The sequence below is a fragment of the Engraulis encrasicolus genome, chromosome 4, assembly GCF_034702125.1.
Source record: "Engraulis encrasicolus isolate BLACKSEA-1 chromosome 4, IST_EnEncr_1.0, whole genome shotgun sequence".
Classification (NCBI taxonomy): domain Eukaryota; kingdom Metazoa; phylum Chordata; class Actinopteri; order Clupeiformes; family Engraulidae; genus Engraulis; species Engraulis encrasicolus.
In genome coordinates this window covers 47512364-47539159 of record NC_085860.1, presented here as the reverse complement: position 1 = coordinate 47539159, position 26796 = coordinate 47512364, and the positions used below count along the sequence as shown (strand labels likewise).

The window sequence follows — 26796 nt, the reverse complement described above, 5'->3', positions numbered from 1 at the left end:
AAACATACAGAATTCTTTACTGAATCCTGCACCTTCTAAACAGATGAGCGGTGGCCTATCACAACTTTCATTTGACTTCTTGACATGACTTGATTGATCGATTTCTGACTCAATGACTTGATTTCTTGAGAAGCATTTGGGGGCAGTAGTTTAAAGCAGCAGAAATTGTTTCATTTACACAACACTTTGCCAGGTCACCAAAAGTCCTGAAAAGTGAAGTGAGACTCACAAGCTAGTAGTCAGTACCAGTCGGTAACAGTACCAGTGTGGAGAGCACAGTCGGGAGAGGCACAACAACCATGGTGCATCTTAAAGGGACACTGTGCAGGAAATGGTCAAAAAAGGTACTGCAACTATGCTGCTCATTGAAACTGTGTGGCCTATTGCCAAATTTGACCTTTTCATGATAGTTTTCTAGGTAATAAACTAATATTTTCTAGTATGGCTCAAGTACGGTCATTTTTGCAGCTAAAAATGGCTATTTTTGGAAATTCAAAATGGCGGACCATGGAGAAGATCCCCCTTTTCATGTATGAAAAGAGCAATTTTTCCAGTCATAATGAATACTTAGAATTTGATGGTGGTGGTCAGTATTCATGAAAAAGGTAACATTAGTGAATGGGCAGCATGAATTCTGGAAATAAATAGCTAAAAATCTCACACAGTGTCCCTTTAATGTTGAAAATGACTCCAGGTTGAACTTGAGCTGGACTAGTGTTTCTCAACAGGGGCTCTACAGCCCTCCAGGGCAGCTGAGAGGGGGGCAGTCAGTTGCAATTGGGGGGCATTAGTCCATTTTATGTTTTCATACGAAGGGGGCATTGGCAGGCCAATGAAGAATTGCTTATGAAGAAGTCAAGGGGGCATTTACTCAAAAAAGGTTGAGAACGACTGAGCTAGACAGTCAAGCAATTGGCCTCTGCAACCAAAAGTCCATAACTAGTGTGAAACTGAAAAAAAAACACTTCTTTGACGTGTGTGTGTGTGTGTGTGTGGGGGGGGTGGGGGCGTATTGCCTGAATTTGCCAGGTTTGACAAGCACACTCATTATGATCATTTCCATGTGGTCTTCAATCACCACACGAGACCTCGGTTGACCTTGTCATTTTAAAAAAAGGTTATTCTGGGCCGTGCTGTGGCCAACCGGTAGGGCACTCGCATGCCATGCGGCTGACCCGGGTTCAATTCCCGGCCTGGGTCCTTTGCCGACCCCTTTCCGTCTCTCTCCCAATTCGCTTCCTGTCCACCTCTCACACTGTCCTATCAAATAAAATAAAAAAATAAAACTAAAAAAAAAGGTTATTTATTGCATCATTCATTCATTCAATTCTTCAGTCCTTCATTCATTCATTCATTGATTCATTCAGGGCAATCATTGATTCAGTTATTCATTCATCCATTATTCAATCATTATTCATTCAACCATGTATTCATTCATTCATTTGTTTATGGCTTAGATGTTTTAATTTGTCTTTTGTCATCCTTTCTCAGGGAACATAAAGAGAAGCAACCATGTCTGAGGGGTAAGAGACTGTAAAAATGACCACGGTGAAACAGTTGTGATCTTTGTCATGTAATAAATATGCCCTTTTGTCTATTTGTCTGTCTATTATTATTTAATGTGATCTCATTTTGTTGTTTTTTGTTTCTTTGTTTGTTTGCTTGTTTACTCCGTGCCACAGACCGGTAAGTATTATTTCCCAAATCCATGCAAATCAGTTCAGCATTTGTTTAACGCATGGAAAATTATTTTATATGTCTTCATTTTTGTTTTCAATGTCTTTTCAATGTCTTTCTCAAAGTCCAACATACAATTTAATGCTTGTCGAAAAGTTATGAACTCATATTCTTTCTCCTCATCAGAAAAAGCCGAAGCTTACAGCAACTCGCAGGTTGCTACTGAAAGTAAGTGTTTTCTAAATTATTCTTACACACACGTGCACACTCACACACACACACACACACACACACACACACACACACACACACACACACACACACACACACACACACACACACACACACACACACACACACAGTCACACACACAGTCACACATACAGGCAGACACTTACACAGAAGAATACACAAACGCAAGAGTGCAAACGCTTTTTAACCACAAGTGAAATGTTGTTTCTTGTGCACAGCAAAAGCTGCTGAAGAAGGCGGCTACCATGATTATTGCTGAGGCGAAAGAGAAGGTCAAGGAGAGGCAAAGCGCCCTGAGCGAGAGGGTACCGCCACTCAAACTCTCAGGCATGTCGGTTCAGGAGCTGCAGGTATGGTATCTGTGGCTGGAGGCAAGTGTATTGTTGCCCTCTAGATGTTAAGTAAAATAAGAAGGTGCATGGACTCAAAAAGTACAGTTCAAAGTAGGAGCAGGTTCGCACCCTGAAGAAGACACAAAGGTCAAGCACAAACAGTTTTATTTTTATTTTTCTCAGAGCAGACGTTTCAGGTTTCGATGTGTCTTATTCAGTGTGCGAACGAACCTGCTCCTACCTTGAACTGTACCTGCAGCTTTCACCTGCAGGTCTTTCCCGATCCTCCCCCATCTTTCTCTCCCACTCATTTCCTGCCCCATCCTTCAATATCCTATCCAAAGAAAGGTCATTGTTTTATATATATTTATATATTGAAAAAAAAATTGATTTGCCCCCTCTCGATAGAATTTGAAATGTTGTAGATCGTCTGTGTGGTCCAACTAAATGAGAAGGAAAACACTTTGTGCAGTGTATGGGCAGCCCCATGCTACCCATGTGCCAATATGCCAGTGGACCTCGGATGTTTTGTAGTGAGGGGTGCCAACAGACACCAGTATTAAAGGAGAATTCCTACCAATTTCAACATGCGGTTGTATTGCTCACGTTACTTTTGGCTTCAGTTCCCAACATCACAGTATTTTTTGTTCCATCCTTTCCAAGATCCTGGCCAGTCCTTTGGGGCATGGTTTGTTTACTTACATACATGAAGTATCATGTCAAAACTGACTGTATTGTAACGTATCTGCATAGCTTGCACAACTTTTGGGATGATATTTGGAGTGTGTTAAGATGCTTTAAAAATGTAAACAAATCAGGATCTAGAATTTCGGGAAAAGCAGAACAATAAATCCTGCATGCATGGTCGGGGAATGACAAGTCAGGGGTAGTGTGAGCAATAGAGCGGCATGTTGAAATGGACAGCATGTTTTTTTAAACACAAGCCGTTCTATGAGTGTATACTACAAGTGCTGTGGAGTCTGTCTCTGTTTGTCTTTATCTCTGTCCTGTTTTGATCCTGCACTCAGACTATTGGTTAATTTACAACAGTCAACACACCATGGAAAACGTTAGGAAAACGTCTCCCTCAGTACAACAACTATGTGTCTGTGACACAGAGAAGTTTAAACGAAGCTTAATGTGGATGTGCATGTAAATGCTTTAGTCTTCCACAGCTTGTGATGATAGACATTGCTGATAGACAGTGCTGATATACATTTGGACCTTTACCAACAAAAAGACAAATACACAATCAAATTCCCCAGACACTTAGTCAATAGTACACTTTTTATGTCTAAACTGTATTAGTGCTGTGCATATCATCCATTACCAGCTCTGGCTTGTAGGGGTTACCATTACCACCCCAAGAGTGGAAATAGAAATCTACCCTATTTAAACACAGAATAAGTACTCTGTAGAAGGTTACTATTTGTATTCTTACCAATAAGAATATGAAGTGAAACATCCATATCTAGCATGTGAGATGAATGCTTTCTTCTGAAACATGTCTCCAATCTCTATCATATCTCTCTATACCTGATTTTGGTGATTGATAAAGTGTCTCTACTTCACTCTAATATCACCATTACATTTTTGTTTACATTACATTGCATTTGTCAGACGCTTTATAACCAAAGAGTCTTAAAATCGAGGACATTATCATAGCTAAGATCACTAGCAGATACAAAGTGCACAGGAAATACACAGAAGTGCAGATGCAAAGTAGGCTTATTTTTCTCAGTACAGTGTCACGGAAGAGGAGAGTCTATACTTGCTTCTTGAAGGTTGAAAGAAATATGCTTGGTCTCGGGGAGACCGTTCCACCTCTGAGGAACATAGATGGAGAAAGGAACATAAGTGCTTAGTATGTTCTTCAGATAAGCTGGAGCTGTTCCTGCTGTGGTTTTGTAGGCAAGGGTCAAGGCCTTGTGTTTGATCTGGGCGGCCATCAGTAGTCAGTGCTACTGTAACTGCTATATCTGTGTGTCATGATGACTGGTATTAAAGGAACAGACCACCCTTTTTTGATTTTCACATGTTTGCAGTATTTCCCAGCATTATTCATGAATGTGCATATCATTTTCTTCTCAGTGTTTTCAGTACATAAATTTATTGGATTAGAATTATTAGCATAGTTTAGCATAATCACTGGAAGTAGCTGGTAACTTTAGCATCAAGCCACAAGTGATCACTGGACAAAATTAAATTGCCGTTTTACACTCTGGTGAATTTTATATTCATTTTAAAGTGGTTTATAAGTACATTTGATGATGTTTTATTTTGTACAAATAGACTTGCATTGCTAAGCAGACACAGAGACAAAAATGATACGCACATTCATGAATAATGCTTGGAAATACTGTCTTAAGTCCATGTATAAGTACTGTCTATGTCTATACTGTCTATGTCCTTACCTAGATTAGTCTATGTCTGTATGGGAAAGCAAGAAATGTAATTTCAAATTCTTTGTATGACCAGTGCATGTAAAGAAATTGACAATAAAACCTACTTGACTTGACTTGACTTGACTTGAAATACTGCAAATATGTGAACATCAAAAAGGGTGGTCTGTTCCTTTAAGACAATGCTTGGAAGCCTGCGAAACATCCCTTCTTGAGTATTATCCTGTGGCAGAATTACATTTACACTATTGGGGTCTTCATCAGATTCTTATCAGATTCTGACTTCAATGGTCAAAATTTAACTCCAGCCTTTGTCCGACACCTTAGCCAGGGCTGTGCCCAATGATCTTCCTTCTCAGCCTGCTAATCATCTACGTAGCTGTTCAGATGTTCACATGCTTCCTGTTCCTGTGTCGTCCTGTTCTCCGCAGGAGCTGTGTAAAGATCTACACCGCAAGTGTGATGCAGTTGACGAGGCTCGCTATGACCTAGACATCAAGGTGGTGAAGAATGACAAGGAGGTAGTCACATTTCAGTTGTCCATGCATAATGTGCAAAATAACGTTTAGTGGATATTATTCATACATATTGTTATATGAACCTTTTATTGCATGTACGTATGTTTATTGGCCAAACCTTTTTTTTAAATATTGCCTCAAAAAGGTTCTTCCTTTCGCTGAGAATTGATAATTGACAACATTCCTCATATATCTATGCAATATCACTTCACTGCTTAAAGTATAATTTTTTTCACCCGCATATTTTTTTTGCATGTAACACACTGCATATACAGTATTGTCTGTGCTGCATATATTGTAAGATCTGCTGGAACGATTTGTGTCATAGTACAGACCTATTCAATAATAATGTACTGAACAGTTCAATAGCATGGTGTAGACGACTGACCTGGTCTGACCTGGTAGTCTGGCATACAGGCATGTCCTCAGAGGCTGATTCTGTTCGGCTTTTGTAGTTACAGAATCTAACACTGTGCGGTCTCGTTCTCGATTCTGATTGGCTGATAGCCGTTGTAAATCGGGCGTAAACCCACACCTTCCAACTGAAGATTCTATGCGCGTCTAAGTTAGACCCGGCACATCTACGTTGGTAATGAGAATATGTTGCAGTTGGGGTAGAGAATCTGCAAGTAGAGCACATCTTTGCACCATCTGTGGTTGGGGTATCAGTGTGATTGCAAAGAGAAAGACCTTTCAATCCTGCAGTGTTTATCGCCTCGTATTTGTAGCGAAGTGTGTGTCTGGCAGCGCGATGAACGCACGCACATCCAATAGTGGTTGCCAGGGTAACCAATCACTTCCTCAACTTGTCAACTGAACGACGTCAGGGCAAATTAATTGTTATTAAAGCATTTTTTTAAGAAATTTGGTCAGCAATTAAGTGTAGCAGTGTTAGATAAACAATAAGCCACCATCGAGCACAACCCACTGCCTCTCGTGGTTTATTGCTTAATTTACAGACTGTAAACCCGGGCCTTTTGTTTGATCCCAGTCCTGTCCTCCACCTAAAGACAATTAATGTCCTTGACAGATCGCTGAAATGACAAAGAAAATCGAGGAGATGAAGGGAACGGGCATGAACCGAACCAAACTGAAGAGGGTGAAAAAGACCACAGAGGAGAAGCTGTCCTCAGTAGAGACTAAATCATCGAAGTCCGACTTCAAGGCCGCCCTGAAGACAGTGAAGAAGGAGGAGGAGAAGGCAAGAGAAAACGGCTGAAATCTCTGCATTGCCCCCCCATGAACCCCTAGAACCCGGCTCAGTAGAAAACAGCATGAGATAACTAATATGAAAAGTTCATAAACACAGCATAAGATAACCTTGTAGTACGTAGTGGCAAATCATCTACTAGAAGAGCCTGGAGTCCCCATTTTCTTAAATGATAACAATAAATGCTACCTGTGTGCTGTTTATTAGCCGGTTTACCACTTCCTGTTGGTGAACTTCAGCAGGTTTATCGCTTAACCATGTTCTTGGAATACATCCCACCACCCCCACCTGACCTTCCACCCCACACAGACACACACACACAAAGACACACACACACACACACACACACACACACACACAGCATGGTAAGACCCAAGACTGTTACTATGCTGAGAAATATCAGAATGTATCACCGGTACACAGTAGGATTATGGATGGTAAAAGAGAAAATTGGCAAAATCCTGTGCAATCAAAATCAAATAATGCAACACTGTATACTGTATGCATTGCATTAGACTACACGTAGTTGAACTTTATCCAAAGTGACGTACAGTTATCACAGGGTATTGGCTCGAGTCCCTGGAGCAGTGTGTGGTTAGTTGTCTTGCTCAAGAGCTCTTCAGCCATTACTGACTGGTTAGGGTGGAATCCAAACCTGTACCCCTGATATCCTTTGGCTCCTGTCTATTACAAGTATGATAGGTAGCAGGCTTCACTCAGGTTTCTTGATAACTTTTAAGGGTGCTGGCCCAAATAAATACTTGGAATCAAAGAAAGGGGGGCGCACCGTGCATCAAATGTTTTCTTTATTTTTTGTGCACAGGCGCATTTCGGCATGTGCCCTCCTCAGTGTGCACAAAAAATAAAGAAAACATTTGATGCAAGGTGCGCCCCCCTTTCTTTGACTCCAAGTATTTATTTATTTGACTCCTGTCTATTACATCATGGTGTAAACTCATCAAGTTATGCAGCCCATCTGATGTACCTCTAAAGGAGATGGCACACAGGGAAACTTTTTGAGCAATGTGTCTGGGCAACAATACAAGTTTATCATGTTTTTTTATTTTTTTTATCAAGAGAACTCGGATTAGCACATTCTCATGTGTGTCATGATGTTGCCCGGCAACATTGCTCAAAAAGTTGCCCTGTGTATCATGACCTCAACTCTACTGTAGCTCTTTATGTTTTGATCACGATGAAACTGACAGGTGCATTTGTCTTTGAATCTGCTTTCAACCCCCCACAGAAAGAGGAGGTGACTGACTGGCGTAAGAATGTGGAGGCCATGTCAGGCATGGACGGCAGGAAGAAGATGTTCGACGCCTCCGGCGGAAATTAAACAACAACAACAAAAGAGGTAGCATTTAGGGAGGAGTGAAGCCCGCGTGATTCTCCAAAGGCATCAGGGATGACGAGTCAACAACACTACTCCACGCATCGCACAAAAAAACGGCTTTGAACAAGTTACAAAGAATGCCACACAAACACACGCAATGGCAAAAAGTCTCCACCAGCACAGGTGCATAGCCTGACTGTTTGGTACGTTTTTGTTGTTTCTGGGCATTTTTGTACAAATCTTTAAGAACAAACATATATGACTGACATCACTCTTTGGCACGGCGAGAAGTTTAATTGTAGATACTGTACTGACATATTTTATATCCCTAGAGCAGTGATTCTCAAAGTGTGGTCCGGGGACCACTAGTGGTCCGCGACAGAGCTCAGGTGGTCCTCAAAGGGATTTCTACTTTTCCAAGATAAGCAAGCTGAAGGCTATATTTGTAACATTATTACAAAGCCAAACATGTCTGAAATCATATTTTTACCACAATAAGGCTTGTAAATGTGAATAAAAAGTAAGTGATCTGCATCAAAAACGAACAGTGTCGAATAGTACCCGCCGTCAACTGTCAATTCAGTTAATAGGTGGTCCCTGAACATTTTTGGGGGGACAAAATGGTCCCCGGTCTGAAAAAGTTTGAGAATCACTGCCCTAGAGCGTGGAGGGAAGAGCTCCATTTATGGGGACTCACTGACATGAGTTGAAGACATTCAAATGCATTGAGGAGTATATGTATAATCCCTTAGATAATAGTGTGTGGTAACCTCTAGACCTCCCATTAGAGGCTGGTGGTTGAGTTGGGAGAGTGTGGCTGATATGCTGCAGTGTTATTTCATAGAAAGCTGTCACTGATTTGCAATTACTGTGAATTACTGTGCCATTCCGCAATTAAATGTGCTACAATAAGTCAAACTGGTGTATTGTTTAATTGAACTCTCACTTTTTTATTTTTCTGGACTGACTCATTATAAAGTTGTTAATAGAAGTGGTGTCCAATGGTGTTATGTCAATATCATGGTGTCTTAAGGTGCCATGTTAACATTAGTTATTCATTATTCACAATTCTTAATTGTTAATAATGTTGTTGAAACAGTGTGTTTACCAACATATATCTTAATTTCAGTTACAGTTATGAAATTCAAATCAGAATAATGTTTTTTTTTTTTTAATGATTTAGTAGGAACCAGGTAGTCTGGAGCTTAACTTTCAGTGAACAACAGTAGTTGTTTGTTACATACACGTGTGACCAGACACGCACGCACACACACACACACACGCACAGAGGACACGGTGTGAAAGCCTCGGTGAGTTATGGCGAGGCACACAGTACACTCTGTCTTAAAATACAACCGCAAGGTGCCTTCTGCTGGCCGGACTGACTGTTCCTCCTCCCATATAAGGCTGTCAGACAATAGAGGAAGCTGAAGGCTGGGCCACGGGCCATGGAGGATGCTTTGCACCTGTGTTTTGGGGCGCTGCTGCCCACATGCTCACTCTGAGCGTCAGAAGTCGTGGAGATTCTATTTTGGTGAGCCACTCAGATAAGATGTGGGAGCAGGGCTGGATTAATGCACATGCTAGATATGGCTGCAGTCTAGGGGCCCCCACCTGCCAGGGGGCCCCTGATTGGACAAAAGTGAAAAATTGCAATATTGTGCAGTCGTGCAATATTGAAAAATCCATCTGTTGTGTTGGGCACAGTTGGTACAGTAGATATGTTGACCTTAATTCCTAACATATAATTATGACACTGTCTATGTAACTTTGCCTTTTTGGGGGGCTCACAGAAACCTGTAGCCTAGGGGCCCCAAGGCCATCTTAATCCGACCCTGTGTGGGAGGCAAATGGGAATTCACTGGGGGTCTCCTTGTCCTGTACTGTCCCTGTCACTTCGGCTGACTGCCACACTTGTCACTCTGCAGTTCATCTCAGGAGAAGTTGGTGAGTTTTATAGCTCTGGCACTGCAGTCGGGACTTCTCACACAGCCTCCTGGACAGCAGGTATTTAGATTTAGATGATAACCATCCCAAAGCAGGGAAAATGAATCACGGCCATTAAAAAAAGAAATGACAAATTGGAAGGATTTAGATGTTTAATGACATTGTCAGCTGTAGTGATCACATGTAGAGAGAAGTGTGACATCGCCACTGAATATTTAGCATGCAATGAATAACTAGTCGTTCAGTATATCGTGGTCATATTTATAGGGCTAATTTAACAGATTTATTTGTTGCATGTTTTCGAGACAGTTTTATTTGTGTTGCTGGGCATCTTCTAGTGTGCTTGCTTTTTATGTTCCCAGAGCCTGTGAGATAAGCCAACATGTCTCAGGCGTGAGTATTTTTAGTGTGATTTATTGCATGTCTGTCCATCACAATATCAATCATAAATTCATATTGCATTTCCTCTCACGCTCGTTTATTTCGTCTATGTAATTTATGTTTATTTCCTTTTTTCACATGTCATGCCATCAGAGTAAGTATACAGATTACATCATATATAGTGTTGATTGATTAAGTCAGTAGTTGATGGGACGGTGTGATTGGAATGAATATGAATGATAGAAGTCAGTTGGTTATTTGCAATGAGCGCTGTATCCTGTGTTTATGTGTCTAGCCGAAGCCCAAACCGAAGATTACTGCCTCCCGAAGGCTTTATCTGAAGGTACAGTGGAGTTGACATTCCTTTCTTAAACCGCATGGAAGCAATACTTTCACATAATGCACCTGCTTATAACAAACAACAACATGATAATTCATTTCTTATGTCGCATTTTATGAATGTAAATAAATTGCAACGAGATTTGCGCACAGACATGAATAAAATTATATAAATCTTTTTTTTTTTTTAAAGACAAACAAAATAACTGGAGAAAAGCTGTGCTGCAGATGTAGCAATGGCTGTTGTTGGTGGATATTCACTGTGCATGTGAATTCTTCTGTATAACTGAAATTGTAAACCACAACAGATCCAAGTTCTGAAGAAGGCCACCGTTCTATTGGCTAATGAGAAGGAGGAGAAGAAGAGAGACAGAGAGACCACTCTGAGCGAAAGAGTGCCACCGCTCAAGCTATCAGGACTGTCTGTGCAAGACCTACAGGTATGTCCTCTCCGCCACAGCTCTGCCCTCCCCCTGAGGCGTCATGGAACCCATCTGCCAAGGAACATGGAACATGCCCTCACATTAATCAACATGCTTGTCTCTATGGCGACCACATCAAGCCGTGTCGTCCATCTGCGTATTTATGGTGATGAGGGAATTTGTGCTGTCAGCTTTGTCAACATGGCATGCGTGGTGTGATACATGATGTGCTTTTCTTTGATGTTTGGTCTTCTATAGAGCCTCTGCAAAGAGCTACACCAGAAGATTGATGTGATAGACGAAGAACGATATGACATCGCATCCAAAGTTTCCAAAAGTGATAAAGAGGTGCCCCATCATCAAAGTACTTTCTTAACAGTCACATCTTATTATATTCCAACAATCACACAATCACTGACTGTTGATTATTGAAGTAAGTTTCATACATTTCTGTGTTTGGATTTTTTTTATAACATTGACTCATAATTGCTTCTACACAGTAAGTTTTGCTGACTTAATTCAACACTTATTGGGTATGATCAACACTATCAGTGTTACATTTGAATCCCCGGGTGCTGAATGAACACTGCAACGTTTTACTGTGTGCATTGTACACAGATTGTGGACCTGTCCCAGAAGATCTTTGAGATGAAGGGCAAGATGAAGCGGCCTGCCCTGAAGAGGGTGAAGATCTCCGCCGACGCCATGCTTGGCGCCCTCCTGGGGGCAAAGGTCAAGGAGTCGGTGGACTTCAAAGCCAACCTCAAGACAGTCAAGAAAGAGGAGGAGAAGGCAAGTCATTTTGTATTTCAGACACTTGTCTGTATATATCTACCAACTGCGCTATTGTAAAAGTGCATTCACAAACAGTTGGTCACTTTATAGTATCTCCACTGTCAAGCAAAGAGCTGTATGCAGACACATCATAAGTTTTAACCTATACGGGCCTTGCCGTGGCCAACCGGTAGGGCACTCGTCTACCATGTGGCTGACCTGGGTTCGATTCCCGGCCCGGGTCCTTTGCAGACCCCTCTCCGTCTCTCTCCCCATTCACCTCCTGTCCACCTCTCACACTGTCCTGTCGAATAAAGTTGAAAAAGACCCAAAAAAATCTTAAAAAAAAAAAAAGTTTTAACCTATACAGTAACATTCATTTCATGCTTCAATAATTAGTCAACTGTGCATTACTTTAAGAGCTTACTCTTGTACAGTTGGTCACATGTCACAATTGTCAAGCAAAGAATCTTGTCTCATGTCACTTTTAACCTATGTTTACTTCTCAGAAAGAGGAGGTGACTGACTGGCGTAAGAATGTGGAGGCCATGTCAGGCATGGACGGCAGGAAGAAGATGTTCGACGCTGGACAGTCATAGGTTCATCAATTTCTGATTGTTTTTTTTTTTCCAAAACCAGAACATTGAGCAAACACATGTGCAGTAAAACCTTAAAAAGCTTTTAACGTTACAAATGTAGGACTACTATTCATTTAGATTTTTCATTCTAAACATCATTGGTATCTTCTATATTTTAGTCGTTTGGGTTATAAATAATTACGGCTGGATAAAATAATCGATTCAATCGATAATCGATCAATATCATTTAAAACTCACATAATCGATTCACAGGGCACAAAATCGATTTTTTTGGTTCTTTTTTTGGTTCTTTTTGTTTAATTTAGGTCTATGGAAAATACCCAGTAGGTATTAGTCAATTAGGCCTAGGCCTACTTATTACAAAGTAGCAATATGTTAACACTGTCAAGCCACAGCCCTTTGACATTTATATATAAAAATAGCCAACAGTATCTTTTGGGGGAAATCCTGGCACCAAGAAGGGAACAGATTGAATTCACAGTGAATCGAATCGAATCGAATTGAATCGTGATTAATCGATTCAAAGCCCTAAGAATCGAAATCTAATCGATACAGGAACATGACTGTGATACCCAGCCCTATAAAGAACTATGTCAAACTTAACATTGTGGCCATTCTTGTGTGCCATTACAGAGATGGGTATTTATATATTTATTTTTCAGGTTCATGGCACACAACATGAACCAACCATGCCGGGAAGTGCAATGGAGCTGATGGACGAACGTGAATGGTGCAACCTTTTGGAACTCCTCTGGAAACAGCAACTGTTAATTTTACCATTTAAAACCTCCTGTTTGTGATGTCATTGAATGTGTACTGTACATAGGCCGGACGGCTGTCCTGCTGTTTCACTATTTATTCAGACGCTGCAGTGAAGAATATGTGTGTGTGTGCGAATCAAGGTGGCTTTGCCTTTGCACAACTGTGAGTTGGGGGTCATGTCAAAAATGTGTACGTGTGAACAACAACAACAAAAACTTGAAATGAAAGCATTTGTGTCTTATCAGTTTCTCATTCTTTCAAATGGGTCTTACGATAGGCTACATGTAGAATAAACTGGATATCCATGGTAATCCTCTGCTGTTGTGACTCCCTACTCCTGTTGCATTCTCACGGGCCTCTCACTCCTCACTGCATGTCAATCAATCGCTGGTGGCCTCTGCATCGCTAAAAGGCTTTCCTACGCAACAGGTGTCATAACTAACATAACTATCAGCTGTGTTTGTAAATCAGGCCAAGGTAAACATGGCTACCCGCACACATGCAGCCCCTTCACATTATCAGGGGGAAAGGTGATGGTCAGGTCAGGTGTTTGAGGAACAGAGAGAGAGAGAGAGAGAAAGAGAGAGAGAGAGAGAGAGAGAGAGAGAGACTACTACAGCTTTACAGTGAATGACAACCATTTGGGGCCTGTTGGGGGCCACCTGGTGGCTGTTTTGTCTGTGGTTTGTTTTTATTTCTGCCAAACAGAAAGCCTTTAATTAGTCAAATTAATTAGCTGAGCTACTGCAAAGTGAATTGTTTTGACACTGCTGAGCCCACTGAGCCCCAACACAAAGCCATTTCAAGACTGCGGAGTTAACACTCTCGCCACACGTGCTGCCAGGGCATTGTGGGATAAAAATAAACCTTGACAAAGGTGGCATGGTCATCCTTGACACCTTTTAGGGAGCGCCGTGCACACACGTCAAGAAGAATGGACTGTGGATGGATAGATGGACGGAAGGATGACTGGCTGGATGGATGGATTGCTGGGCTCGTGTTATATCAAGACAGACATCCACCTGTTCCTGTTCTTCACACCAAAAGACAGTGTTGTGATTTATGGTTGGCTTACTTCCTGAGCAAAAGGAGGAAGCAACCGATGATTAAAAAAAACTACCACATGTTCATGAAATGTCTCATAATTAGCCTGAACAGACTCCACACAGCGACACAATGTGACAAAATAAAATGGACAAGCACATTTGAATTTGTTGAAATCGGTTTTATGTGTCTGCATTTAGATTGTTACATAACTTTACCCATGACGCACAAGTTTGAGTACAGAAACTGCGTTTGAAGGGTCCTGATCACAAAGATATGCAAAATGTAGTCACAACGATATGCAATATGTAGTCATACACAACCATATACAGACAATTTTCAATTTTTTTGTCACAAAGTCTCTCTCTCACTACCTCTCTCTCTCTCTCTCTCTCTCTCTCTCTCTCTCTCTCTCTCTCTCTCTCTCTCACACACACACACACACACACACACACACACACACACACACACACACACACACACACACACTTCAAACAAAAAATAGAAAATAGGAGTTTTTGGAGGCGTGCTCAGTCCCTTTAGAAAGATTGAAAAAATGTGTTCTTGTGGGTGCTCTTTGATTCAAGGTCCTTGCATGCCCTGAAGAAGGCACTGCTGCTACGCGTGGGCAATTTTAAATCCTTAGTGCACATGTCATAATAAAGACATTTTTAATTATACTTTTTGGAGTGCCTTGGTGAAGAACATATTTTTTCTTTTCAAATAATAGAAAATACGAGTTACTGACAGTGATAAAACCAAAAGGCAGAAAGCACAAATGATGAAAAGTTTACCTCTTCAGGTTAACTCACTCTGGAGACGACTCTGCGATCAATATGGCCCAGGGTGTAGATTGATCTCCGTCTAACTGAATACAAAAAAGAGCTTCTCATGTTTCCTTTCCGTTTGCCACAAAAAAGCATTATTAAACTGAATCAAATGTTTTTCTAGCTAAAAGCTCATTTGCCAGCAAATCCACCACCACCCTCTCTCACACTCCCTCACAAAAAACTGTTGATTGCACTAACTTAAAATGAATTGAATTAAATGTAAACTAACTTAAACTATTCAAACTTATTTTTTTCATTCTAACTAAACGCTCATTTTCCAGCAAAGGTACCGCACTCTCTCTCTCCCACTCTCACCATCAGTACCTTGCAGCATCGTCACGCAGGCCAGCAGGCGGCATCCTAGGCCCACATGCGCATAGCTCTGTGTGCAATACCAATAAAAGTTGTTTTATTGCCAGACTCCGCAGACTGGATGCTGTTTGGTTGCGGTTTGGTTGCAGTAAATGTCAGCCGCGCGAGGGGACGAGGCAGCGGGGTGTTATTTTAGTTGGCCGTCCCTCGTGCGTTAGAAACTATAAATCTCAAGCCTTTTCCCCCCCACAATCTTCATTTTGGCCTGTGTTACATCCAACACCCTACCTGCCTTTTCTCTCCCAAAGGTACGTTTTGTTTTTTTGTTGCCATAAAAAAACACACTCTGTTGTGGGAGTGGGGATGTGATGAATGACTGAGTGAGTGAGTGAGTGAGAAGAAATGGTCTGTACTCTTCTGGCCAGCGGTGATGACATGTAAGGTGAGGGGCAGAATAGGAGCTAAAAGATGAAATGGTATTAAGGAATGACATGTATGCATGCTTCTGTAATTCATCACTATGCCTGAAGGTGTGACTGTGAATGCAAAAGGTGTTGGCGCTAAATTTTCCTCGCACCGTCTGATTTGATCTAGATGTGTCTGTGTTTACTGTTTTCTCTTTACGGGTGTTTTACTTAGTGTCAGTATGTAAAGAGTTTATTTGCATGCCAAAGGTTACAGTCTAGGCATTGAACGACCACTTAAATGTAGCCTAGTGTATTTGCAGTTAAGTTGAGACTTCCTAAAGAAGTTTCTGTACATAGGAAATTATAGGATGTCCCATGATAAATATTTTAGGAGACTTTCACCAACCATAACATAATCTCACATAATAATAACGTTCACTCTGCTATTTAACCACATTCTATACTGTTTAGAATGGTGAAGTTGGTAAGTGCGGTGCGGGCGGTGGTGGATCAAGTGGTAGAGGAGCCATTCATACCCGAAGGTTGCAGGTTCGAGCCCCGATCTGCCTGACCCCATCGTTGTGCAAGATACTTTACCCCGCTGTGTCTGAATGTGAGTGTGAATGGGTGAATGTGAGGCATACCATGTAAAGCACTTTGAGTGCTCGAAGGAGTGGAAAGGCGCTTTATAAATGCTGTCCATTTACCATTGAAGTGTGATTGTAACTGAGATGTGATGGCATAGACTATATGACTGGTTATAACTTGGTGTTGGCACATAGATCATATGACTGATTATGACTTGGTGTTGCCAATTACCGTTGGTATGGCGTGAAAGACTTTCATATATCAGTATGAATGTTGCCCTGATGACATGCAGGAACAGCCCTGGATGAAAGCCAAAGGTATAACTAAAGGGGGTCAAGGCCCCCCAGCCTTTGGACTCGAGGTGTGTGGGAAGAAGCTGGCTTACGGTACACTGCGCTGGTCTGGATATGTGACTTTGTGCTGGGGGCCAAGGACCGGGTGGGCGGTTTCATGATGGTCATTAATTCACACCGTTGAGCTATAATCGGCAAAGGGAAGATGGAACAAAGCCTCCCCCATATACCTCTGGAAGAAGCATGCAGTCAGCACAGCTTAATTAGACTGCACTGATCACGGCAATCGGAGCAGATCAACCCGGCTCCCCACTACCCTTAAGATTAGGCCTGCTTGATTTCTTGGGGTACTATTAAGAGTGTTATATTCTTGAGCCTTTGTGGTTGCCTTTGAAACCGGTAAACGGATTTAACTGTGCCCATCTCAAGGATTCCAGGATTTAAAAGGCTCATTCTTGTTTTTTTCAGATCTGTGTTACAGTATAAGTGACCAAACATGGCAGATGCGTAAGTATTCTTCATTTCACAAACTTTTGATGGACAAAAATGTTAGTCACATGTCATTCACATCTTCCTCTTTTTTGTTTGCATGTTTGCTTCTTTTCGCCGTTCAAAAGACCGAAAAGGAAGATCAGCTCGGGGCGGAGGCTCGGGTTGAAGGTAAGTCTGTGTGTGTACTTCTGACTTAGATAGAGGACTCAGTGCCGCTCCTCAGTGCCGTGTGTGTGTGTGTGTGTGTGTGTGTGTGTGTGTGTGTGTGTGTGTGTGTGTGTGTGTGTGTGTGTGTGTGTGTGTGTGTGTGTGTGTGTGTGTGTGTGTGTGTGTGTGTGTGTGTGTGTGTGTGTGTGTGTGTGTGTGTTTGTGCACGCATGCATGTTTGTGTGTGCATGTCTGCATGTGCGCTCATACATGCACACATCTGTGTGTGTGTGTGTGTGTGTGTGTGTGTCTGTCTGTCTGTCTGTCTGTGTGTGTGTGTGTGTGTGTGTGTGTGTGTGTGTGTGTGTGTGTGTGTGTGTGTGTGTCTGTCTGTCTGTCTGTCTGTGTATGTGTGTGTGCATGCCCGTGTGTGTGTGTGTGTGTGTGTGTGTGTGTGTGTGTGTGTGTGTGTGTGTGTGTGTGTGTGTGTGTGTGTGTGTGTGTGTGTGTATGTGCGTGTGCGTGTGTTCGTAAGTGCGTGTTTGTGTGCATGTGTGTGTGTGTGTGTGTGTGTGTGTGTGCGTGTGTGTGTGCGTGTGTGTGTGCGTGTGTGTGTGTGTGTTCGTATGTGCGTGTTTGTGTGCATGCGAGTGTGTGCGTGTCACTCTGATGCATAGACACATGGCTTGGCTGGTGCTTTAAATGGTATTGGGGCGTTATAGTCTCCAAGTAGCAGCTACCCACATTGTTGACATTCCAGCTGCTTTGATGGAGTTCAGGTTCATATTTCTTTCTGTGATTATTGTTCCATGACACAAGCACTTTTAACAAATACAAAGTCACATAGGCACACAGTTCAGTAGTTTAGGTGGCCTATCTCTTTGCAGATGAATATTTTTGCAACCATTAATCAAATCAGTGTTTCTCTACACAATGATGTTTGCAAATTAATACGCAGCTTAGTTATTTATAGGCTACTGTTCCCAGCTGTCAGCGCTCCTGTGGTGAGGGGTGGGGACAGGGCTGAGCGTAGGGTGACCATCGCCGTGACAGGAAAAAGGAGGACATATTTTAGGACGGGGGGTTTGGGGGTCCCCCCCCCCAAGAAAATTTGAGTTTCTTAGATGCAATTCCATGCATTTTAATGCATTTTTGTCCGGCTTAATGCTGTGCCTTACGCCGGACAAAGCACTGAAAAGACGGACGGTCTGTCCTAAAGACGGACGTCTGGCCACCCTAGCTGAGCGTGCAAGGCCAGACAAGATATGACGCAAAATATAAAGCAGCTGCTTTTGTTTAATCAAATACTACCAGTGTTTGACCTGAGAAGATATGTTAGACTCAATCATTATTAATTACATCATTACATTGGCATTGACGAGTAACTGATTGATTTAATCAATGCCTATCAAGATAGCACCATCTTCTCTTATCCATCCAAAGTCTTGCAATGCCTCATACTAGTACACACACACACACTGACTGTCTCCCGAGATTTTCTCTGCAATGCTAATCTTTTCAGTGTGCAAATGTAGTACAATGGGACTATTTTTAACCACTGTGTGTTTGTCTTTCCCCAGATAAAAATGTTGTACACAGCATTTGACATGCTTGCTGTTGAGAAGGAAGACTTGGATGAAGAGAGAAAGACCACGCTGGCTGAACGAGTACCTCCGCTGAAGTTGTCAGGCCTGTCAGTGCAGGAGCTCCAGGTAAGGTGCCCACCCTGCTTCACCTGAACAGGGACGGATGAAAGGAGTTCACCATATTGGACGCTTTTTTGCACACCTCAGTTCAAAGGGATACGTTGTATGTCACACAGTGTTTTTCAACATTGGGGTCGGGACCCCATGTGCGGTCACCTGGAATTCAAATGGGATCGTCTGAAATGTCTGATATTTATTATTACTAATTAATAACTAGCTAACATTGTGACTTAAACACCACAAAACAACCTTGGACTTTAATTACTACGTACAGGTGTAGTAACATATAAGTTAGCTTTTTTGTCACAATATGTTACATATTAAAATTAAATTAAAATATGAGGTCAAAATGGGGTCCGGGGCCAAAAAGATTATGAACCAAATCAAATATCAATAAATGTCCCACACATCATCCACTACACTTGCAATTTTAATGCTCACAATGCTTCCGTCATTCAGACCTTCTTCAGGTGAGTTTTCCAGGTGAGAAACTCACTTGAAGAAGGCCTGAATGACTGCACGTACGAAAACATTTATTTTTTTAAACGTGAACAAAAACGTGACAAGCTAACTTACATGTTACTACACCTATACATAGTAATTAAAGTCCAAGATTGTTTTGTGGTGTTCAAGTCACAATGTTGTTACAATATTATTCCAAGAGTGTTGCTTGTGGGCCCTAGGCCTGGGTGTGGTAGGCCTGCCATTAATACCCCTTGTAGACCTTGAGTTTCTATTTATCCTTATCACATCAATTGATATAATTGTTATCATTAGATTGCTGCATAATTCTGCTCTTGTGCCAGTTGATACTGCCCAGTTGTATTTTGTTTCTACCAGTTCTATTTATGTTTTGCTCAACAGGACCTCTGCAAAGACCTGCATCACAAAATTGATGTAGTTGATGAGGAGCGGTATGACGTTATGATCAAAGTGGAAAAACTTGACAAGGAGGTATACAGGCATGCGGGTCACTGCTTACATGGATTATTATTTGTCTTTTGATTATTGACCAAATGAATCTCTAAGACTGAAACGTTGTAGTCTCATAAATAATCTACTACAACATTTTCAGTTTGTGTTTTCATATATTTTTTAATAAAAACAGGCCTACTGTGGTTCTGCACTGTAAGTTGTAAGTTAGGTCAACTTGAGGCTTATATTTGTATCAACACAGAAATCAAAGTCTCAAGTTGAGCCAATTTACAAATTTAGCAGTAAGGCAACTTACATTTTTAAGTGTAAGTGGCTTGCAATGTTATACAGTGTGTCTACTGATTAATAACAGGCACCAATTGAATTAAAAGCATTAGGTGCTGAGAGTTAAGTTTTGTTACTTGCTCACTCAGATGGCCGACATGAAGATTAAGGTGATGGAGCTGACCAGAAAGAAGCCGACTCTGAAGAGGGTGAAGATCTCTGCAGAACAGCTGCTGTCCGTCCTGCTCGGCTCCAATCAGTCAAAGACTATTGACTTCAAGGCCAACCTTAAGACAGTCAAGAAAGAGGAGGAGAAGGTAGACCTAGTTTTAAAAACTATACCTAAAGCAGAGGCTGCATTATTTATCAAGTTGTGTGATGCTGTCTTTTTTATTGCCCAATATTATTTGAACCAACCCCCTTCAAAACTTATAGTAATGGGGATCCAATTCTGGGACCCCCCCCCCTCTGGGCCCTGGCCAACTGAACTGTTTTTTCCCTTCTTGTCGGTGCGCCCACCAATTTGGATTACAATAAATAGACTTCAGTTGGCATACCATAGCCCAGTTCATAACCAGTGCTCACTCAGTTTATTTATTATTTATATAAAGATGTTGTACCTATTCAGACTGACCCTCTACACAAACATATCTTGCATTCCTTTTCTAACCCCACAGAAAGAGGAGGTGACTGACTGGCGTAAGAATGTGGAGGCCATGTCAGGCATGGACGGCAGGAAGAAGATGTTCGACGCCGGACAGTAACAGGTGAGGTGACACACAGCACTACGCGGCAAAAAAGCCAGTGTTAATTTAACACTTCGAGAGTATTCTGGGACTAAATACACTCTAGCAGATGAACTCCTTAAGTGTTAAATGAACATTGCATTTGTTTACCGTGTTCCAAACTCTGATACAAAACCAAGTAGGCTACCAAAACCAGGCCATCAATTCTAAGCAATGAGATCCCCAAATAATTTGATCCAGCCCCAATAATATTGTTCCGATTAATACATATACTACTCAGTGTCCTGAATTATTTGTCTTATTCTGACCCCCAACTTTAACCCAATGTTATGCCACTCCAAATGAGCAATGTGACAAAAATGAATTGCTGTGATTCTCAGTGAACTCACCCTTTTGTCATTACTTTATTACCTGAATTGATTTGTTTTAATTCAACATGATTCATTTGGTTTGGGTTTGTCTGAAAGACTTGTGAAATGCAGCATTTTTAAGATAAATTTGTTTCATTTTCTCAACAGAATCATGAGAGGACTGAACACACTTGACTGCCAAGGTTGATTTCGATACGTTCCCTAATTAAAAATGATTTTCATGTTATATTCACATGGAACTATCTTTAGTAACACAATTCAGGCATGTACACACTCACGAATTTTTATGTCAAATAGAGGATTGAAATTTCAAATAGTCATACATCAAGAATGATTGAGAAACATTGTAAAGGATTAAAAAAATAAAGATGTTTTTGAACAATTGGGCATGACATCAAATGCTGCACATAACTGCATTGGTGATTTTATAAATGATGTGTTTTGCTTTTGTATCTGAGGCTTGTATAGAAGCTGTTGTTCTTATTTGTTTGTAACTGTGTTGTATTTGTGATGTATACTGGGAGCACGCCAATATGGTGACGTCTACTACCCTGGATATGACAAAAAATGCATGACCTCTGTACTGAAACATGTGTCCCCATTAAAGATGACCTTGATAAGATTACGGCTGGATGCAGTTTACTTGCCTACCTCACGGTGGCGGAATGAAGCAGCAGATAAAGTCAGATAGCGGTCTCTTCATTCTAGACTCTACCACACCCACAGTATATTTGACAGTGTTTAAAGTACTAGGGTATAATGAATGAGACCATACAGTATAGGATCTATGTATAGTGTTAAATTAAACTCTCAAAACCAAACTGATCATTTTGCAGTGTCCATTCTAGCCCATGGGTCTGCCTGTAGGAACTACTAACTGACTCTGCACAAAGCCTCTCTGAAGTTACAATAGCCAGGCCCATTCAACACTAAGAGATTTGAATTAATACTGAATTTAATTTAATACTATTCTAGAGTATGGTCCCATTAATTTTAGTGTTGAATTAAAATGGCAAAACCTGTATGCAAAGTAGAAGTTTACTTTACTTTACTTTACTTTACTTTAAAGTAAAGTAAAGTAATTTTAGTGTTGAATTAAAATGGCAAAACCTGTATGCAAAGTAGAAGTAGAAGTAAATGTATGATGTACAATGCTAGTACATGACATTACACAGTTGTTACACAAGCTATTCTACTTTAACGAGAACCTGATGACAGTTTTTATTTTTAATTTACTGCTACTTCTACTTTATATAGCCTACTCTTATTTAACTGGAACATTAATTCTTCTGACACTTCATGCTGAAAAGATATCAAGGTCAAACAACGTGCCCTGAAGAAGGCTCAACTGCCGCTACGCGTGGGCAATTTTAAAAGTCCTTAATGGACATGTCATAATAATAAAGACATTTTTAACTATACTTTTTGGAGTGCCTTGGTGAAGAAAAGTTTTTTTCTCTTCTCAAGCAACTTTTTTGACATTGAACCTTGAACCAAAGAGCACCCACAAGACTACTTTTTTCATCTTTCTTAAGGGACTGAGCACGCCTCTGACTTCCAAACAAATGCATTATATTTGTAAATGTGTAAATGTAGGTCGATTTGTAAACACGTCTTCACAGTGAAATAGTGTTTGGTGATGTGCCAACTGCTATAAAAGGTGTTGTGATAAAAGAGTCGAGAGGTGATTAAAACACACCTGCTGTATGAAACTGAAAGCTTTAATGACCTCTGCCTTCATGTGTCATAGGACTTGCTTTTGCTATCTTGAGCACTGGTACATCCAATTTAATTCCTACAGCCAACAGTTTGTTTCATATTTTATTTTACCTTTCATAAAACATAATACTGTAATACATAACATTAAGCCACAATATTGTAGGTTACTGTAAATAGTTCTACTGTATTGCAGCTTAAATAGCCTGTAGACCAGGGGTGTCAAAAATACGGCCCGCACGCCGCATTCGGCCCGACAGAGGGTTCAATCAGGCCCGGATGTTCAAAGAAATAACAGAAATGCGCAATTCCGCCACTGGGGGCAACAAAGGAAAAAATTAGACCTGCATGACATTAACCCAATGATCGAAACATCCCTCTCTGTCTCTTTTATATATGTAATAAAGTGCATGTCACACTTATCTATTATAAATGGTGAATTTGTACCATGACAGGCATTTGATAAAGCTCATATTAAGGCCTACCAAATGTTGATACTTTTTACAAAATCATTTCAGTTGTGTTATAGGGTTGCCAACTGTCCCTTGAAATATGGAATCGTACAGTATTTATGAGTAAAAGTACAGGTTCCGTATTGAGATGAAATGGGACAAGGGACATTAAAATGCGTTAAAATGCAGGAAATTACATCTAAGAAATACAAAAACTTCCGGGGGAAGACCCCAGACCCCCGCCAAAATGAACTGTCCCGTATTTTATTAATTGACAGTTGGCTACTTGTTGCTTAAGATGGTTCCAATGTGTGGTGGTAAGCAAGTGAGTTTTACAAAAAAGTTAATTATCTCGATAATCAAGCATGGTAGTGGGACTGACATGGTTTGGGGATGAATGGATGCATTGGAAATCTGAATTACACCTAAAAAAAGTGCATGGAACATGTACTGTGACTACTGAAGCAAATCATGATACTCTCCATAGGATTTCATTCAAATCTCACACCAATGTATTTAAGCCAGGTGTAGACTCAAAATGTAAAAGTTCGGGGGGCGCTGTGGCGCAGCGCGCTAAGCCCCCCACATTTGGGCTTGCATGCCCACCCACGGGGACCCCGGTTCGAGTCCGGCCGGGGTCATTTCCCGATCCTCCCCGTCTCTCTGTCCCATTCGCTTCCTGTCACCATCTTAAACTGTCCTGTCAAAATAAAGGCATAAAAGCCCCTAAAAAAAAAAATGTAAAAGTTCAATGTAAAGAAAGGTTGAAACGCACACCTATGACCTCCATTTTAATCCCTTTTCATTTCGAGACGATTCAGGCCAACACGGCCTTCTCTACCGGATTTTAATCTGGGGTGTACTCACTTTTGTGGGTACATGTTCAAACATTAATGGCTGTATTTTGATTTTTTGTGAGTGATCAACAAATCTAAGTGGTTATATATGTTGTTAACAAGTCACTGATCATTGTGAAAAGTGAGATTTCTTTAATGTTGTCCTATGAAAAGATATACTTACAAATCCGCAAAAATGTGAGGGGTGTACTCCCTTATGAGACATATTGTACACACATACACAAACAACAAACAGCACACACACCACACACACACACACACACTCACACTCTCACACACACACACACACACACACACACACACACACACACACACACACACACACACACACACACACACACACACACACACACACACACACACACTGCACTGCACTGCACTGCAATACATAACTCAAACACGCACGCACACACACACACACACACTGCACTGCACTGCACTGTACTGCACTGCACTGCAATACATGTAACTGAAACACACACACACACACACACACACACACACACACACACACACACACACACACACACACACACACACACACACACACACACACACACACACACACACACACACACACACACACACACACACACACACACACACACACTGGAAAACTAGTTAGGCCCAACACACTTTAGCTGTCTAGCTCTGATTCAAACTGTGATATTTATTTCTTTGTGTAAATACTACCTCCACTTTTTAGAATATCATACTAGGACAATGTAAATACAGTATATGCACATACAAATGACTTACTTTATTATTTATTAATATTTCACAATGCTACTGTGTCAGAATTGTAACACTATGACGTTACTGAAATTGCATAACAATACATCTTTTTAATAAATGTTCTCTGTAGGCCTATGTCTTCTGTTTGTCCAGTCTTGTACTTTAAATGTCTGCATGTGTATTGTATGAGTAGGCCTACTCTAGGTGTACGTGTACTGTCTATGTGTATGCTGTCTATGTCTATACCTAAAGTATATCTACTGCAATGGGAAAGTAAGAAACGTAGCTAGTGCATGTAAAGAAATTGACAATAAAGGCGACTTACAAGTTTTTGCCTACTGCTTGCACACAATTTGCAAAATTTCGCTCATAGAGTCAAAACTCTACACACAAGCCAATTACTCTCAACACTTGGAGATAAACCCTTCACATATATGCCAGCATGAAACTCTGCTATCAAAACCTAAACATTGCCATAAAAACTTAACAATCTTTTGTCAAAACCTCACTTCCATGTCAAAAGACACACATTAGCACCAAATAAGAAAACAAATTAGATCAACGTGAAAACAGTTGTCTACTTTATACAAAACACAGCAGTCTTTCTTTTTGTAACAGTCTCACAGAATGTACATCTTCACAATATCTCAAAATTCAATACTGCACCTTACAGTGCAGGACATTACAGTTTTTGCCTACTGCTTGCACACAATTTGCAAAATTTCGCTCATAGAGTCAAAACTCTACACACAAGCCAATTACTCTCAATACTTGAAGATAAACCCTTCACATATATGTCAGCATGAAACTCTGCTATCAAAACCTTAGCATTGCCATAAAAACTCAACAATCTTTTGTCAAAGCCTCATTTTCATGTCAAAAGACACACATTAGCACTAAATGAGAAAACAAATAGATCAATGTGGAAACAGTTGTCTACTTTATACAAAACACAGCGGTCTTTCTTTTTGTGACAGTCTATTCAGACCCACAGACCCACACATGTACATATTCACAAGACCCCAAAATTCAATACTGTACATTACATAACTGCGCCTTACAGTACAGGACATTAAACTGAAACAAAATATAAACAGTAGGCCTACATCACTCTCAACACAACAGTGTGTAGGTGAGCTTATGGACCATTTGTTTGTGTATTGGGTATATTCACAAATTTTCAAACATCTAAATATGATATAAATGTGTGGTTGACGTCAACATGCTGTAATGAAAAACATAGTCAATATACTTTTTTGTTTGGGTATGAGGTATGAGGTTTGCTTACTAAAGTAACGAAGTACAATACATTTCCAGACACAATTTGCAGCTTACATCTGACGTCATCAAAATTATATCATGTTCAGTCAGTTCGCTCAAGTGCTTGCTTAGTTGTGTTCTGAAAATTACACTACGTGTATTTCTACAAACTATCATGTTCATACCTAACATGTGATGATGAAGACAAAAGGCTACTGCTACAGAACGTGAGTCAGTCAATGCCATACTCCATATTCTACTCTTTAGTGTTATGCTATTTGTTGTTTTGTTTGAGTGTAGGAAGGTGTGAATTTAGCAAAGAAGCAATCAAAGTAAAACAAATAAATGCAAAATAAAAGAAGTGCAACGTAATATAAAGAATGCAACTTTGTAACTGGCAGAATAGTGGTTAATTTTGTAAGCATGTGTTTTATTGTTGCTGCCTAAATCTTATCATACATCCAGTGTGTTTTGTTTTTTTTAGCAGATGTGTTTTCCCAATGATATGATGAGTGTTCATTTTTTAATGGAGTGTCTTACTGTATGAAGGAAAAAGTGTGCAGTGACCATGAGCAAGTGTGTAGCATAAAGCAAAATGTGTGTTGCTGAATTGCTACAACAGTGTTAAGCAGAACTTTTGTTTAAGGTACGGCACACTGTTTAAGTTATGTTACCAACAACTTAACAAT

The 26796-nt window shown here is 40.7% G+C and overlaps 3 protein-coding genes across 3 annotated transcripts; all 3 read left to right on the top strand.

Annotated features, from left to right (window-relative positions):
* Positions 1 to 1809: 1809 nt before the first annotated feature.
* LOC134447863 (troponin I, slow skeletal muscle-like) lies at positions 1810 to 8645 on the top strand. Its single transcript, XM_063197552.1, has 5 exons — positions 1810 to 1905; positions 2148 to 2279; positions 5095 to 5184; positions 6212 to 6382; positions 7638 to 8645. The coding sequence occupies exons 2-5, from the start codon at positions 2175 to 2177 to the stop codon at positions 7728 to 7730; spliced, it is 459 nt and encodes a 152-aa protein (XP_063053622.1). The 5' UTR covers positions 1810 to 1905; positions 2148 to 2174; the 3' UTR covers positions 7731 to 8645.
* Positions 8646 to 10086: 1441 nt separating this feature from the next.
* On the top strand, positions 10087 to 13623 carry LOC134448107 (troponin I, slow skeletal muscle-like; the record flags this gene model as incomplete). Its single annotated transcript, XM_063197863.1, has 7 exons — positions 10087 to 10209; positions 10351 to 10398; positions 10703 to 10834; positions 11075 to 11164; positions 11435 to 11608; positions 12100 to 12189; positions 12852 to 13623. Coding segments are annotated over 6 exons (657 nt in total), but the record flags the coding sequence as incomplete, so codon positions are not given.
* Positions 13624 to 15296: 1673 nt separating this feature from the next.
* LOC134447862 (troponin I, slow skeletal muscle-like) lies at positions 15297 to 21709 on the top strand. The gene is made up of 8 exons (XM_063197551.1): positions 15297 to 15445; positions 16894 to 16932; positions 17043 to 17085; positions 18645 to 18776; positions 19635 to 19724; positions 20120 to 20287; positions 20648 to 20737; positions 21235 to 21709. Exons 2-7 carry the CDS (start codon positions 16922 to 16924, stop codon positions 20732 to 20734), a joined length of 531 nt encoding a protein of 176 aa, XP_063053621.1. The 5' UTR covers positions 15297 to 15445; positions 16894 to 16921; the 3' UTR covers positions 20735 to 20737; positions 21235 to 21709.
* Positions 21710 to 26796: the final 5087 nt, after the last annotated feature.

Excerpts from the sequence above, each read along its gene's own strand:
- LOC134447863 (XM_063197552.1), top strand. The coding sequence starts at position 2,175 with ATGATTATTGCTGAGGCGAAAGAGAAGGTCAAGGAGAGGCAAAGCGCC. Across the intron at positions 5,185-6,211 it reads TGGTGAAGAATGACAAGGAG|ATCGCTGAAATGACAAAGAA; the intron begins GTAGTCACATTT and ends TGTCCTTGACAG. Across the intron at positions 6,383-7,637 it reads TGAAGAAGGAGGAGGAGAAG|AAAGAGGAGGTGACTGACTG; the intron begins GCAAGAGAAAAC and ends AACCCCCCACAG.
- LOC134447862 (XM_063197551.1), top strand. Across the intron at positions 18,777-19,634 it reads TGTCAGTGCAGGAGCTCCAG|GACCTCTGCAAAGACCTGCA; the intron begins GTAAGGTGCCCA and ends TTTGCTCAACAG. Across the intron at positions 20,288-20,647 it reads TCAAGAAAGAGGAGGAGAAG|AAAGAGGAGGTGACTGACTG; the intron begins GTAGACCTAGTT and ends CTAACCCCACAG.